A 15,843-nucleotide genomic window follows, 5' to 3' on the forward strand; every position below is an offset into this window, starting at 1 on the left:
GGTCTAGTTGTCAATGAACTAACTCAATTCATTTTCTCTCCTTTGATACCAAAGAAACTGATTTTGACAACTACAGCAAATGCCAAATGAACAACTGCTAAAATTCCAACAATAATATAGTAAGATTTACTTCCTGTCTCGCTAAGCATCAAACAATTCTTCTTGATGATAGGTCCAAGTTTATTAAAGTTGCTCAATCCAGTAATTAATCCACTGATTCCAACAATAGTCCATTCTAAAACGTTTAAAATGTATCCATGCTTGTTATTATTAACAAACACAACAATGACAACATTAATTAAAGTAATTGGGATCCATAACACATTAGTATATCCATATATAGAAATTGTTCTAGTCAAAGAAAGTGGTTCAGGGAACTTGTTATAATAAGTGGTCATTGCCCAAAGCAAAGCAGGAACAACAAAATTATACCCATAAAATAAACTAATTGATTTAATTAATAATTCAAAATCATAAGCATACGGTTCATCTGGACTACCACGAAGCCATTGATTTAGTAAATGAGATCCGGTTGAACTAACAAACATTAAAAAAATCAATGTTCCAGTAATCCAAACAAATCCGTATAATTCATGAGGATATGGTTCTGATTCATCGAGATGTGCCAATGGATTTAAAGATTTTTGAATTTTTTGAAAAAATACATCACTATCAAGATCAAAAAATTGTCTATAAAAATTCATTTGAAACATATGTGATTTTCCTGATGATTGTGGTGGTCTGGAGGAATTACTGGTTGGTTGGGATGGGTTTAATGGTGTGGTAAACTCGGGAGCTGAATCTGTTGGAATTGGTTCTATGAAAGTTATAGTTAGTAAATGTATTACGTTGACTATCAAGGAAGTAGAAAATTGAACATACCATCAGGTTGAATGAATTCACTTCCTAAAAGATCAGGCTATATTAGTGTACAACTGTTAGTAATTGGTGCTAATCAATTCTTAATGGAATACCGGTTTCGACATACTTGTGAATCCTGTAACTTTGAGTATTGTTGAGACATGTGGTACGTATAGTTTCTGGTTAGTTAGTAAAAGATTGGTGATTTTTGGTTTTGATCTTTTTTTTTGTAGGTGTCTCTCTCTCTACGTTGCATACTAGCTAGGAGTTGATTTTTTTTACCTCAGTCTGGCAAGCTGGTATTGTTATTAACACCTACCATTACTGGAAGTCGGGACTATGTTAGTCAGGACTATCCACTTGTTGATTGGGAATGTCGCTCGGTTGAATGTAATCTATTACTCATTTGACCAATAGGTTCGATGCAAAAGAAGTTTACACTTTTATAAGTAAAACATTCAGTCGTGTCGTTGTCACCGAAAAAGTGATTACAGTGTTTCTACTTTCAGTTTGTACCAAGTTCAAAGAAATTATTAATACTAGTGCGACAATTTAATTCATAGTAAGGGAGATTAATTGTTCATAGTAAATGGAGTCAAAATGTTCACACTAGGAAAAAAAAATACTTTCAAACTAGCTGCCCTTTCTTGTTCATATCATATATCATACATTTTTAGTATGAACAAATAGAGGTCACGTAATATGAACATTTTTTGCGCACTAGTATCAAAAATATTGACCGCCTTAATATGAACTTTTCTTTGCAAATAGTGCGAATAATTTTGACTCACTGATCTGAAAATTATTCTCACACTATATAGTGCGAAATAAAACTGCAACGACTGTATTCACAAAATGTTGCCGTATACACCACCAATGGCTGGTAGTGTAACGGTGACAAATAATTGTGTTTATTGATTGCAAACATCCTATATTTTTGTCTATAAATAGAGAGGATTTTCTTCCTACTTGAAGAGATTTAGAATATATAGGATTAAGGAATTTTGAATATAAATTAGTGTTTTATAACTATTGTATTTCTATCCTTTACTTTAGTACATTTCACTCATTGTAAGTGAATGTCTTCAGACTACAATTTATCGTAAGTGATAAATTGGCCTTGTCGCTTAACTTTCTAATTTGTAGTTAGTTAACTATCGACAAGTATCTAGAATACAACTGTTCCCTAAGAAGTTATCTGCTCAAGCACTGGTTTCAAGAATTGTATATTTTAGCATTATTCAAGCAGAACGCTTGGTAGTGTGTTTTGTTCACATTTAAAGAGAAAATCTTTTTCAGTGACAGTCGTTTGTCAATTTCCATGAAAAAATTTTCGAGATCAACAACCAACCCACTACTGGTTTCTTCTTGCCAGCACAACTTGCAACTTCAATAACTACTTTCATCTGGTAGATATATACCTATCACATTTACTTAACTACAATGGTTGAGTTTTTTGATTTACCGAATAAGATCATTCAAAGAATTATTAACTACGTTCCCCATGAATCGTTACGTCCACTAGTTGACATCAAACCAATTAGAAATTATGTATTGAATTCAATGTATTCAGAGTTATCCATTGGAGCTCAATTGTTGCAGACAATAAGAAATTATAGAACAGATACTGGCAAGATTGTGAGAAACGTGGATGAATGCATTACATTATTGGAAACTTCTCCAGCAATTAGACCAAAATTGTTTTACTTTACTCAACCACTGGATGCAATTATATTCGCCACCAAGTATCCTCAATATTTAAAAGGTGCGAAGATTGCACTTTCATTTCATCATATTTTTATGTTTTCAAAATTGATGGATCTTTTTTGTGCAAATTATCTGAATAATCCGTTTCCAGTCGATCAGCTTCTTTATCTCAACTTAGATTATTTAGAGCTTGATGGAATGTCAAGTTTGTCAAAGGATGTGACATTTTTGTGTGAATCTTTTGAAAAACGAATTGATATAAAGAAATTATCTTCAGTTCCGTCTTCTTTTCCAAATTTAACCAGACTAGACTTGTCTCAACTTTTGATGCAAGAAAATCTAAAATATCTTCCCCGTCAATTGAAATCCTTAAAATGTACAATAAAAGAATCCAGAGACTCGTCTGAATATAACTTTCCTGGTAGTTTGACAGATTTAGAAATTAATTTTACTCGAGATCGTTTGAAAGATGAACTGAATATAGATGTTTCTTCATTGAAAAATCTTCAAAAATTAAGAGTAGATCAAAATTCTAATACGAGGGGAGCAATTGCATTAAATCTCTCCGCTGGTCTAAAAAATCTATTTATTGATGAAAAGATGAGACCTATCAACAATTTAGAGGAGATGTGTCCATGTTTGATTGAGTTGCGCGTGACTAAATTTCTTTCAGAAGTTAATCCTACAGATACATGGGTTCAGTCATATCCTCAGACATTACAAGTCATTAGTATTCCATTTGGAGAAATATTTGAATCTGGTTCTAATAGTGACGTTAGTTCTGTATCTGGAGTAAGTGCTACTTCACACATTAGCATGGCAACGGGTAAAAAACCGGTTTCAGATATTTTGTCGTTTTTACCCCGAAATTTGAGAACATTGGAACTAGAAGGGAATGATAGAGATGATTACAACATGTTCTTGGACTTTGAAGAAACTGATTTTGTCGAACTTTATGCATTGGAAATAAAATTTGCTGGTAATATAACCATCTATGGAGACCTTCCACCAAATTTAACAAAACTTACTTTAGATTGTATGTACATCCACGAGTTTAACTTGAATCATTTACTTGATCTCCAAAATCTTCGTGAACTTTCACTTTCATACTTGAAAGATGTGGGTGATTTCTCATTTGACTTCCAGGAATCTTTATTGAAATTGGTATTCACACATTGTGATTTACCAAATTATTACATAACTTCTCCAAATCTTCAGGAGTTAGAAATATCAGGTTCAGGATTTTCTATTTTAGATGATTCCATTGTAACTATTCCACAATCAGTCAAGAGATTGATTCTAAAGGGTTCTGGAGAGAGGTTTATAAACCAATTCTTACTCACATTACCAAATGGATTGGAGGCTTTAGATTTGAACTTTAATTCTCTTGAAAGTATTACTAATCTTCCTAACAGTTTAAGGCATTTAAGTTGTGCTTTTAACAATTTGAGTAGTTGTTCAGGCGATTGCTTTGAGTTCCCCTTGGGATTGGAATCACTTGATCTTGATGGTAATGAAGTGAATGACGCATGGATTGAAGCACTGAATTTAAATGAATGCGTTAATTTAAAAATATTGAATCTTTATAATAATCAAATTGAAGTATTAGATTTGAACCATTTACCCAAGTCATTGATTCGGTTGGAGCTTGGCGGTAATAGTATTTATGGTATAAAGGGTACATTTAAAGATTTTACAAGCCTTGAAGAAATCAATTTCCAGCCAAATGATTTACGTGGATTTTTTGAGAATAAAGACTATTTGGGTTCATTTTTTGGTGAAAATATCAAATATATTGATTTATACAGAAATTTTCTTACTCAAAGGGATGTCAAAGTGTTATATGATGAATTGGTAAAATATCCAAAATTTACACACTTACATGTTGACGAAGATTTAAGACCTTATTCAGATGACCCATTGGCATCATGGGATAGTCGTATTGGATAGACTCGTGCAAAAGGCTAGTGCAATCAGCCGGTTAGTTTAATAACTGTGTATAAAAACAAACTAGTGTCCTCTTGTATTTAGGTGAAGAGAGTATGTAGTTCTTTTTTACAATTAGTATAGAAAATGGGCATATAATTGAGTTGAATACACAGCACTTTTATTACCATCATCTCATACTATGCAGCAAGAATCTATTTATTGTTTAACACAGCAAGTCTGTCTTATTGATACTGTTGAGGTAAGACACTGTTATTTCGCTCAAGACTATCATCTACTCCATTTTTGATTGTCGCTTGATTAAGTGTTATCAATAATTCATTTATACACTTATTTAAACGCAAATCGGTTGCGCTTTTGAATAGTCGTGTCGTTGATCAATATTGACAATAATTTTTGAGATCGACGACAACCAATACATGAAAGAATACATTTTCAATGGACAGCTGATAACTTCAATAACTACGTTCGTCTGGTAGATATACACTTATTGTATTTACCTTACTACAATGATTGAGTTCTTTGATCTACCAAATGAGATCATTCAGATTATTTTCAACTACGTTCCTCATGAATCGTTACGTCCACTAGTTGACATCAAACCAATTCGAAATTATGTGTTGAATTCAATGTATCCAGAGTTATATATTGGAGCTGCGATATTTGAGGTGATGAAAAGGAATCGAAAATTCACGGATTTGGTTGTGAGAAATGTGAATGAGTGTATTGCGTTCTTGGAATCAACGCCAGCAATTAGACCAAAATTGTTTTACTTTACTCAACCATTGGATGCAATTATATTTGTCACCAAGTATCCTCAATATTTAAAAGGTGCAAAGATTGGACTTTCATTTTTAATGATTGAACGCTTTTCTACATTAACGAAGGTTTTCTGTGAAAATTATGTGGATAATCCGTTTCCAATCGATCAACTTCATTCTTTTGACTTGGATTATTTAGAACTTGATGGAATGTCTAATTTGTCAAAGGATGTGACATATTTTGTTGAAAGAAGATTTTCGCCAATTGATTTAAAGAAACTATCTTCTAATCCATTACAATTTCCAAATTTGACAAAACTTGAGTTATTCGAACCGTTGACGCAAGAAAATATGAAATATCTTCCTTGTCAATTGAAATCGTTAACGTGCACTTTAGAAGCTTTGAGAGAACCATTTGAATTTAATTTTCCTGATAGTTTAACCATTTTAAAAATTAATATCAAGGTTGCTACTAATGAAGAATTTTATTTTGATGTTGCGTCAATGGAGAAACTTCAAACACTTGAAATCGAACAAGATTTTAAGCAAGGAGATAAACTTGCATTAAATCTCCCAGTGAATCTAAAACTCTTAACTATTGATGAAAATATGAGACCAATCAACAATTTACAGGAAATGTGTCCATGTTTGATTAAATTGCACGTGTCTAAAATTGGTTCAGAAGTTAATCCTACAAATACATGGGTACAGCCATATCCTCAAACATTACAACACTTGAAGATTCCATATGGGGAAATAATTGACTCCGATTCTAATAGTGTCGTTAGTTCTGTATCTGGAGTAAGTGCTACTTCACACATTAGCATGGCAAAGGGTAAAAAACTGGTTTCAGATATTTTATCATTTATACCTAGAAATTTGAGAATGTTGCAATTAATAGGGAATCGTGAATTTAATTATGACATGTCATTAGATTTTGAAGATACAGATTTTGTTGAACTTTCGGAATTAGAAATTAAATTTGCTACTAATTTATATTTATATGGTGATCTTCCAGTGAACTTAACAAAACTTACATTAAATTGTATGTACATCCATGAGTTTAATTTGAATCAATTACTTGATCTCCAAAATCTTCGTGAACTTTCACTTTCATCCTTGAAGGAAATTGAGGATTTTTCATTTGACTTTCCGGAATCTTTGTTGAAATTGGAAATTATAGATTGTACTGCACCAGGATTTTTTATATCAGCATCTAATCTTCAAGAGTTGAAAATATCTGGTCAATTTTGTGCTATTTTAGATGATTCTAATGTAAGTATTCCCCAATCAGTCAAGAGATTGAGTTTTGAAGGGAACTTCACAAATGAGTTTTCACCTACATTACCAGCTGGATTGGAGGTTTTAGACTTGGGTGTTAATCGTATTAATGGTATTAAACATTTACCTAGTAGTATAAAAGATTTGAAATTTGCGATAAATTATTTGGGGCATTATTCTGGTGATTGCTTTGAGTTCCCTGTGGGATTAGAATCACTTGATCTTGATTGTAATGGAATAAATGAAGCATGGATTAAAGCACTGAATTTAAAAGAATGTGTTAATTTAAAAAGATTAAATCTTGCCCTCAATCTGATTAGAATATTGGAATTGGAGAACTTTCCTAAATCATTAATTCAATTGGATCTTTTCAATAATAGTATTCGTGAAATAAAAGGTACATTTAAAGATTTTACAAATCTTGAAGAAATCAATGTACAGTCAAATGATTTAGGTGGATTCTTTGAGACTACCAATAATTTGGATACATTTTTTGGTGAAAATATTAAATTTATTGATTTTGGCTGTAATCATTTTACTCAAGAGAATGTCAAAGTATTATATGATGAATTGGTAAAATATCCAAAATTTATGTATTTGAATGTTGATAAGAATGTAACACCTCATGTACGTGATTCGATAGAATTGTGGGATGGTCGTATTGGATGGTCTCGTGATACAGACTAGTTTAATTAGCTGGTTAGTTAGACTTGTTATATGTGAATCAATAGATTAAATTGTTTTTTTTTATGATTATTCACTTAAGTAGATGTATGATTTATATTTGAGACATGAATAACATAATCAAATACACATGGCTGCAAAATTATACAACACAGAATGATGTGATTTTGATATCGTTGTGATTGAATTTTAAAAACTTCCATTAAATTAAATATGTATACAAAAAAGATCAACTTTATGTATTTTCATCCATATTTTCAGCCAACATTTCTAAAGTGTGATCTAATTCTTGATTTAATTTTTTAGAAAAATCTTTACTTTTTGAATTTGATCTTTTCAAACCTTCAATGTTTGATTTTTTAGAAACTGGTTCAAAATCATCTATTGAATCAGTAAATTCTGCTGAATCATCTGAATCATTATCATCATTTTGTATTGAATTTTTTGAAATTGAAATTTTGGTTGTTTCTTCTTCCTTTGGCTCATCTTGTGTTTGTTCTCCCAGTTGTTCCTTGGGTTGTTCTTCTGCATGTTCTTGTGATTGTTGCTCAGGTTGTTCTTTTGGTTGGTCTGCTTGTTCCTTTGGTTGTGGAGACTTTTCAGGCTGTTCTTCCTTCTTGCTTTCTTTTGTCATTGTACTATCTCTCTTTCTTGAATTAGCACCATCATTAAGCAGTTGTTGAATGGAACTTTTACCATCCATTGATTGTCTAGGAGTATTAATTTGACTTTGACTATTTGAATAATCATGAGGTAATAAATAAATAAAAGTTTCATAATGAATTTCATCTAAATTAACTTCACTAATTTGATCTATATTATCCCAAAATCCCAATTTACTCCAAAAAATTTTAATTCTAATTAATAGAAGCATTATATATAATTTAATTAATTTACTTTCTTCAATTCTATCCAATTTAATATCATGTACTAAACCATTATGAGATTCATAATTTGTATTTGTATTGGATGACAATGATGATAAATTAGTTGATGATTTATTACCTGATCCAGAAAGGGAATTTGTTCTTTTAAATTGTGGGAATGATGCATTTGTACTTGTGAAATCATCAAATTTATCATTAGGCTTCAATTTAAAAATATTTGATTTAATTAATCTAATCTTAGCAAAGAAATCACATAAATTTCTTAATTTAATAACACAATAATTACATAATGGATAACTTATAGCTAAATTTTCTTCAGTTTCAAAGATTTTAAAATGATATAATCGACAATGTTCTAAATTATCATTTCTTGATTCTCCACAAAATGTACAAGGATCTTGTATAGCAACAGGAGCAATTTTTTCATTTAATTTAGTTTTACCTTTATACGTGATTTTAAAATTTTCATTAGTACCTTTAACTGGTTCAATTGAAACTTTACCATCAATTAAACAACTCCAAAATGTTTTACCCTTTTGCCATCTATTTAACAAAGTATTTGATGGAATTGATGGAATATGATTAATACAATTTTCAATTTCATTAGTCCAAATATTTTTAAAAAAGATCAAATTTTTCAAATGAGATAAATCTAATTGAAAATCAGGTTTAATTAATTGATATACGAAAACTTTAAAATCCAAATTAAAATTATTTAAATCAAATCTAATTGATGAAATATTTGGGGAATAAATTATACTTTGTAATTGTTGAAATTGATATGTCAGTTGTTGTGGTTGAAGTTGTAAATCATCACTTCTTGTAGTTGTTTCACTTAAATCATCTTGAGTACTAGTAGTGGTGGTGATAGTGGTAGTAGTAGTAAACTCCAAATTTTGTTCAATTTTAGGAGTAGTTGCATTCAGATACAGATTCATTTTACTTTCTTCTTCAATTTTAATAAACATTGATTTTAAATCTTGTAATTGCTCTTGTAAATTAGCAATGATATTATCTTTTTCTTCCAATTCTTCATACAATTTCTTATTTTTAATTTTAAAATTATGAGTTTCTCTACTAGCATTACTAACCATAGTATTAGCTTCATCAAATAAACTAGCAGTTAAATCTTCAACTTCTGTTTGTAATTTGCTATTTTCTTGTTCAGCCGTTTCCTTCTTGACTTTCAATTCCTGATAATCTTTAGTCAATTGGTTATATTTAGGTAATATTTCATTCAATTTCTTATCATTGGCTATCAATTTCTTATTCTGATCTTGAACTGTAGATAGTTGTTTACGTAGATGTAATATGGTTTCTTCCAATTCAACTTGTTTGTTAACAGCAGTAACTAATCGTGTGGATAAACTGCCCACTTCTTCAGCTAATCTCTTATCGATATCTTCCTCTGGCATTTCTATTCCTGTACTGTGAATTACAAATGATTGATCTTTCCTTTCAGTTAATTAGTATTTTATCGTTCCTGAATTTCAGATGTTGATTTTTTTTTTTTAAGAATTTCGTTCGAATGTTTTTTTTTTTTTTTTTTTTTTTGAATTAATTTGGCTGTCGTGTGTGTACCAGTAAATGTTGTCATGGTAATCAGTAAGAGTCGTGTAAAATCAGACGCAACTGTAAAGTGTCTCACGTGATATCGGACTTGTATATATTAAGTAGAATACAGCATCATACTAAATCTAACATTCATATTGAACCAATTATCTATGCCATCTTTAGGAGAAACAACATATTGATCATAATCACATTCAAATAAACAATCATTGATTTTAACATATTTCAACTGTTTATTTTGTCTTAAATATATGAATACAACATGTTGAACTTTGAACCATCCATCAAATACTGTGGGATGAATCATATCTAATCCTAAATTAGGCATTCCCCCAGCTTTATTACCAAATACTTCAAGAAATTTTAAATTGGATAATGATGCTACTAAGCTTAATAAACCCACTGGTTCTTGTGAACTATTATTGCTACTATTGATTCTTAAACTTATTAACTCTGTAAGTCGTGATAATGACAAGTAAAACAAATCAGGAATATCATTGAGTAGATTATCTTCTAAATTAAGCAATTCTAGAGAAAGTTTTGTTAATTTCTTTTTGTGTCTTGTTATAGCTGTAGAATATGTTTCAAATGTGGCTTGTTTTCTAATAGTAAGATCTAGACTGGACAAGATTGGGATCAATGATAAGAAATCGGGTAGATATTCCATAGATTCTTCAACATCTAGTGATAGATTTTCTAGATTTATTAAATGCTCACCAATTATCATAAGGAATGATGATACACTTGATCTTTCAATGACTCCACGTAAATGTAAGCTTTTCAATTTTTCCAAATCAACAGATTTCAACAACATTTTCCCATCTTTTTCATTAACAATAATATCATTCAATGATAATACTACCAAATCTTGAAAATTAATTCGTTGAAATACATTTCTAATTGAAAAACTATCATCCATATGATGACCATGATTAGCTTGTAATTCTGGATGTCTTGTCAAGCCAAGTACATTAAGTTTTGAATTATCATTACTCATTAATATATTATCCACAATGTTAACCAAATAATTCTGATTATAAAATGGTTCAATTTGGAAATTTGTTAAATTTTTAAAATTTAAATTTTTCTTAATCATTTCATTACTAATTGAATTTGATTTTATGTTTAGTATTAATACATTCAATGCGTCTTTATTTGGTAAATTGTATAAAAACTCATATCTGAAATATCATAAAGCCAAATTAGTCTTTTTAAATGGTTAAAATTACTAAACAATTCAGTTAACTCATTAAATAGACAATTATCATAAATATCAATTGCTTCGGGCAATGAAATACACAGAAATGAAAAGACATCACTTCCTTTATGATTATTAATTAATCTCATGAATTTTTTCAAATTATATGAACTATTAATATAAGTAATTCCAATAGTATTAAATTCTTTATCAAATATATTAAATTTTGAATCAACAACTATATTTTGAAATAATTTAGGATAGCTCAATTGATGGAATTTCTTATTAACTCGACATAAATTGATAATTTCAAATTGGGATAATTTAGAAATGATATGAATTAATAACTCAATGGGTAATTTATCTAATGTGATTAATTGTGGGGTTGGTGATTCCAGTAATTGCTCTTGTTGTTGAATTGATATTGGTGAAGATTGTTTTGGAATGGGACTTGCTCTAGGATAATATTGAATAGGTGCTTTACTATAACCTATGGGACTATTAATTGAGAAATAAAATTCATCTGTGCTCTTGTTGTTGTTCATCATTCTTCGTTGTTGAAATCAATAAAGCAAAAGAGAATTTGAATTTTTGTATGATTGATTTTTTTTTGTCTTTGAATTTTGATTTCCCATTGCGCTTATCGCAAGATTTCAACAATCACTAAATGAATCACGATAAATCAGATAACTCTTCTTGTGTGCCACCAACAGGGGAACTAACCAATGGTATACTAACCGGATAGTAGTGGGTGTTACACATGTCAGAGTCTACGAATACGTGAAGAAGCTCTTACAGGGCTAACCATCTGATGGTAATGATTCTTTATCTGATTATCCTTATCGGAATCGATAGTAACCTCTATAATAGTTATTAACGCTCCATAGGTGTTACCGATTATCGATATAGTTACACTGAAAGAGTAGCAACTCTTTGTTTTAATCCATCTTTTGTGACAGTTACTACGAAACATGTTACACTATGCTTTTCTTTTCTATTCTTTTCTTGTGATTATTATCGTCCAACTCTGCTCGTAAATGAGTCAACTGGAGGTGATCCTCTTTGTGGTGGTTCATTAACTTTTGTACCCAAATTCCAAGTCAGCTCACGTGTTGTATTGTCAGCTCATTAAGAAAAAGTTGCAAAATAAAATAAAAAATAACAAAGAAAAATTTTTCATTTCATTTCGGGAATGAGCCATGCGGTGGAATACATTTACAATTACAATTAAAATTAAAATAAAAACTTGTTGTATTATACCGAATAACAAATAATGTATTATTAAAGAAGAATATATTCATAACATCATAACTCTATTAAAATTCAAACCAAAGTAAAAGTAAAAGTAAGAATAAGAATAAGAAAAACCCACTTATTCACAATCAGCGTGTTTTATTTATTTCTTAACTGAGAAGGAAAAGAAATCACCTAAGAATGAACCTTCAAATTTGTTTTCATATTTAACAGCGTTGTTTCTGATTTCTTGCATGATTTGTTGTTCTTTTTCAGCAGCAGTCATAGTTGGTCTTTGAGCAAACATTGTAATTATTGATAGTGGAATAGTTATAAGTAGATAATCAAATATATCTTTATAATGATGATGATGATGATAATAATAAGAAAGAATAATTGAAATTTAGTTTTCGAGGGATAATTGATGGGATATTTATAGTATTTTTTTTTCTAGTTAACCAGTAGATATTCAGCTATGAGTAATAAATATCTTTAACTTCCCTTTTGTAATCTCAATAGGTTTATACTGAATATCACTCGGGTCGGTGGAACTAAACAAGCTCAGACCGTTGTTGCTGTACAATGCAAGGCGGACGATCCCTTTGTTATACCACAAAAATAAAAAGAAATTTGTGTGAAACAAAGTTTTTCCGAATTTTTGCGATATTTTTTTTGTTTTTGCAAGTTGATTGTAACCATGATATACACAACAGTAATCACTTCCAACCATCCGAGTTATTATTAGTAGTGGTATCATTACCATCATCATCACCTGGTGTGGATATTTTCTCTTTGTTGATCTCATATGATGCTAACATCCGCGTGGATTAATCTCCTCTTCTCCCCTCCAAATGTTGTAATTGTCAATTATACTAAATATGCATTTCCTTAATGCAACTAATTCACGTATGTTAAACTCATTTCCCCCCTCATTATAGAGTCCATCTAATCTCCTTGCTACATCATTTTAAACCTTCTTTGTCTTTCTGTAACTGCCCCCAAATTAGAAAGAGAAAAAGAAATGTCTTCCATAAACCTTCCAGAATTTCCTGCATACGGGTCACCGGAACTTTCCCAATTTGGAACTAAGTAACTTTGTTGAACTGTCAATTGTCAACTGCAAAATATAAGAATGACTAATTCAGCAACAACAACCTTAATCTATGAAGTTGATCATACTAACAAGATGAACATCGGTTTTTGATTAATCACAATTATTGAAAGTAGGCTATGGTTAGTAACTGCTTAAAAAAGAAAAAAAAAAAGGGGAAAAAGAAAAAGGCGTTAAGTGTAACAATCAACACAACCCCTCATTTTTCAATATCAACTGGTTTATCAAACTCCAGCATGAAAGAGATGTTGTTTTAAACATGTAGATAGCTGGAGATAGCCCAGTGATTGCAATTTGAACTGTTGTTGTAACCGTCCCCTCTCATGTGTCTATATTGTCTATCTCCTTTATATGTTTGTTGGAGGTGATAAGAACTGGAATAAGTGGAGTAAACTACAACTAAATGGCTTAACAACCGAGATGTCAAATATGATTAAACCCAGTAGGTCTATTACCAGAGTATAGTTCAGTAGATAAGGTGTCAATTAATGTAATAGCACTAGATAAGAGAGTAGAATAGAACATATGTGCTTATGTTTCAACGTGACTTTAAATTCTACAATTTTCAATTTTTAATAAAACAAACAAAATCAACAATGTATATATTTAATAAATAATATCATGCTAGATATGAATCAAAGGTTAGTAGGTTGCTATCTAGTGACACTAGAGCACAGTTTGGAATGAAAAACGCTTCGTTCTTGTTCAAATCGTTTCTGTAGTAACAAGACGAAGAAGAAGAAGATCAACATCAGTTGGAGTATTTTCTTTTTTTACACTTGTCCTCTCCCTCAACGACCAAACAGCGAAAATGAAAAAAGAAAAAATCCCGCAATATCTCACGTGACACTCACAACCATACACAACTATTAATTATCAAGAGTATCATTGGTTAAACTATAATAGAGTTTACATTTCAAGATGATTAAACCAATGGGATCTCTGTAGTATGTATTTGTATAATTGTTATACTCTCTACATTGTAATTGAATCATTTCCATTATCAATTATTTTTATAAGAAAACACAGCATATTTATATACATTTAATCATACACAATATAAACAAATGCTAGAATATCTTGACAAGTTAGTAGACTAAATTAAGCCTGTTGAAGAACACATTAACAAACATGAGCATAAAGAACGGGAACATTAATTACAATGAATACAATTTGCTTAAAAGCCGATATTTCATTAAGGTATCGCTTCTGAATAAACTATAACGACTCATTACATTTTTCAAAATTTAAAAAAAAAGAATGTGAAGTGAAGAAACAAATCATTGCGAGAAAAAAAAAAGTAAGCATACACACGACCTTGTTCTTTAGACTACAGAATGTTTATTACTTAACAAATAGTAATAATAAGCGTTTACTATCTACTGGAATAACACATTAGAAATGGCTTTAACGGAATTCATAATAAAAGAAGATTGATGTAATAAGAATAGGACATTTGTGATGGTTATAATGAGTAGTGTTTTATTTTGTAGAAAAATTGTTCGAAACTTTGATTAAACACTTTGCAATCACAGATTCATCTTCATTTTAAGCAAACATGACTTTAGACAAGTGTTGATTACATTATAGTAAACTCAATCAACCATATTAGTTTATGGTAAGAAAATAAACCCATGAAAACATCAAAACAGTTAGAAAAATTGTATATTCATGAATCACTTTAATTAACAGCTGGTGAAGAGCTGAATTTGTTAACACTACCAACCGAGTGTCCCAGTGTCCGAGTGGTTAAGGAGTTGCCCTGCTATTTCCATTTCATTGGAAGGCAGTTCAGGCAATGGGCTTTGCCTTCGCAGGTTCGAATCCTGTCTGTGACGCCATATTTTTTTAAATTTTTTTGCTCCTTGTTACCACCATGCGACATTGTCGTCTGACCGATGGCACTTGAACCCTAATTGTTAGTCTCATTCCTCAGTGTCGTGCACATTGACCAATAATTCTGCTCATTCAAATTTTTTTTTTAACCAAACATAAAGAAAAATTTTCACTTCAATAATTTTTTTTTTAGTTCAATTCACTTTTTTATCTTCTTTTCTTTTTTCATTAGTACTACTCATAACTTGATCAATGGTTAATCAACTAAGATGATTTATTGAATAATGAAAGGTATGTTTCTTCTACTCATTATCCACCTCCTTTCCCAAATGAAATGATACGAATAATAATAGATTTGGCGATGATTATTTGCATTTTATACCAATTGTTCCAACTGAATAACCCGGGTTGACAACCGCATTATCGTTAAGTTTCAGCCTTGTATGAGCCACTGATAATTTATTATTATTACTATTGTATTGTATTTATGATTACTTGGGCTGTTTAAGCAGAAAGAATTCATTTATACTAACTTATTTCAGGTATGTTTTTTTCATTCAACTGTTGATATTCTTGTTTTATGGGATGTTTCTTTTTTTGGTAGTTTTATTTGATGATTCACTCGACCGGGCGGACATAATTACCTTTACCAGTCCCTCTTTTTGTACAAATAAGAAAGAGGAGTCGCGTCTTCTGGTGTACTTTTTTTTGAAGGCGTTGATTGGTAAGAGTTGATGATAGGTCGTTTCACTGATTTCTTTTATC

General features: G+C 30.5%; 6 protein-coding genes and 1 non-coding gene across 7 annotated transcripts; 3 read left to right on the forward strand and 4 right to left on the reverse strand. All coding sequences in view use genetic code 12, as the record gives it.

Moving 5' to 3' along the window:
* Positions 1-23: 23 nt before the first annotated feature.
* CTRG_03573 (uncharacterized protein) lies at positions 24-713 on the reverse strand (the record flags this gene model as incomplete). Its single annotated transcript, XM_002549230.1, has 1 exon — positions 24-713. The coding sequence occupies one exon, from the start codon at positions 711-713 to the stop codon at positions 24-26; it is 690 nt and encodes a 229-aa protein (XP_002549276.1).
* Positions 714-2,304: 1,591 nt separating this feature from the next.
* CTRG_03574 (leucine-rich repeat domain-containing protein) lies at positions 2,305-4,518 on the forward strand (the record flags this gene model as incomplete). Its single annotated transcript, XM_002549231.1, has 1 exon — positions 2,305-4,518. The coding sequence occupies one exon, from the start codon at positions 2,305-2,307 to the stop codon at positions 4,516-4,518; it is 2,214 nt and encodes a 737-aa protein (XP_002549277.1).
* Positions 4,519-5,024: 506 nt separating this feature from the next.
* CTRG_03575 (uncharacterized protein) lies at positions 5,025-7,244 on the forward strand (the record flags this gene model as incomplete). Its single annotated transcript, XM_002549232.1, has 1 exon — positions 5,025-7,244. The coding sequence occupies one exon, from the start codon at positions 5,025-5,027 to the stop codon at positions 7,242-7,244; it is 2,220 nt and encodes a 739-aa protein (XP_002549278.1).
* A 232-nt stretch (positions 7,245-7,476) lies between these two features.
* SEC2 (guanine nucleotide exchange factor) lies at positions 7,477-9,543 on the reverse strand (the record flags this gene model as incomplete). The annotated part of the gene is made up of 1 exon (XM_002549233.1): positions 7,477-9,543. The coding sequence occupies one exon, from the start codon at positions 9,541-9,543 to the stop codon at positions 7,477-7,479; it is 2,067 nt and encodes a 688-aa protein (XP_002549279.1).
* Positions 9,544-9,797: 254 nt separating this feature from the next.
* CTRG_03577 (uncharacterized protein) lies at positions 9,798-10,796 on the reverse strand (the record flags this gene model as incomplete). The annotated part of the gene is made up of 1 exon (XM_002549234.1): positions 9,798-10,796. The coding sequence occupies one exon, from the start codon at positions 10,794-10,796 to the stop codon at positions 9,798-9,800; it is 999 nt and encodes a 332-aa protein (XP_002549280.1).
* A 44-nt stretch (positions 10,797-10,840) lies between these two features.
* Positions 10,841-11,446, reverse strand: CTRG_03578 (uncharacterized protein; the record flags this gene model as incomplete). The annotated part of the gene is made up of 1 exon (XM_002549235.1): positions 10,841-11,446. One exon carries the CDS (start codon positions 11,444-11,446, stop codon positions 10,841-10,843), a length of 606 nt encoding a protein of 201 aa, XP_002549281.1.
* A 3,527-nt stretch (positions 11,447-14,973) lies between these two features.
* On the forward strand, positions 14,974-15,080 carry CTRG_06385. Its single transcript has one exon. It is a non-coding gene; the product is annotated as a tRNA-Ser (tRNA).
* The last annotated feature ends 763 nt before the right edge of the window (positions 15,081-15,843 follow it).

This window comes from Candida tropicalis (genome assembly GCF_000006335.3).
Source record: "Candida tropicalis MYA-3404 genomic scaffold supercont3.4, whole genome shotgun sequence".
NCBI classification, from domain to species: Eukaryota; Fungi; Ascomycota; class Pichiomycetes; order Serinales; family Debaryomycetaceae; genus Candida; species Candida tropicalis.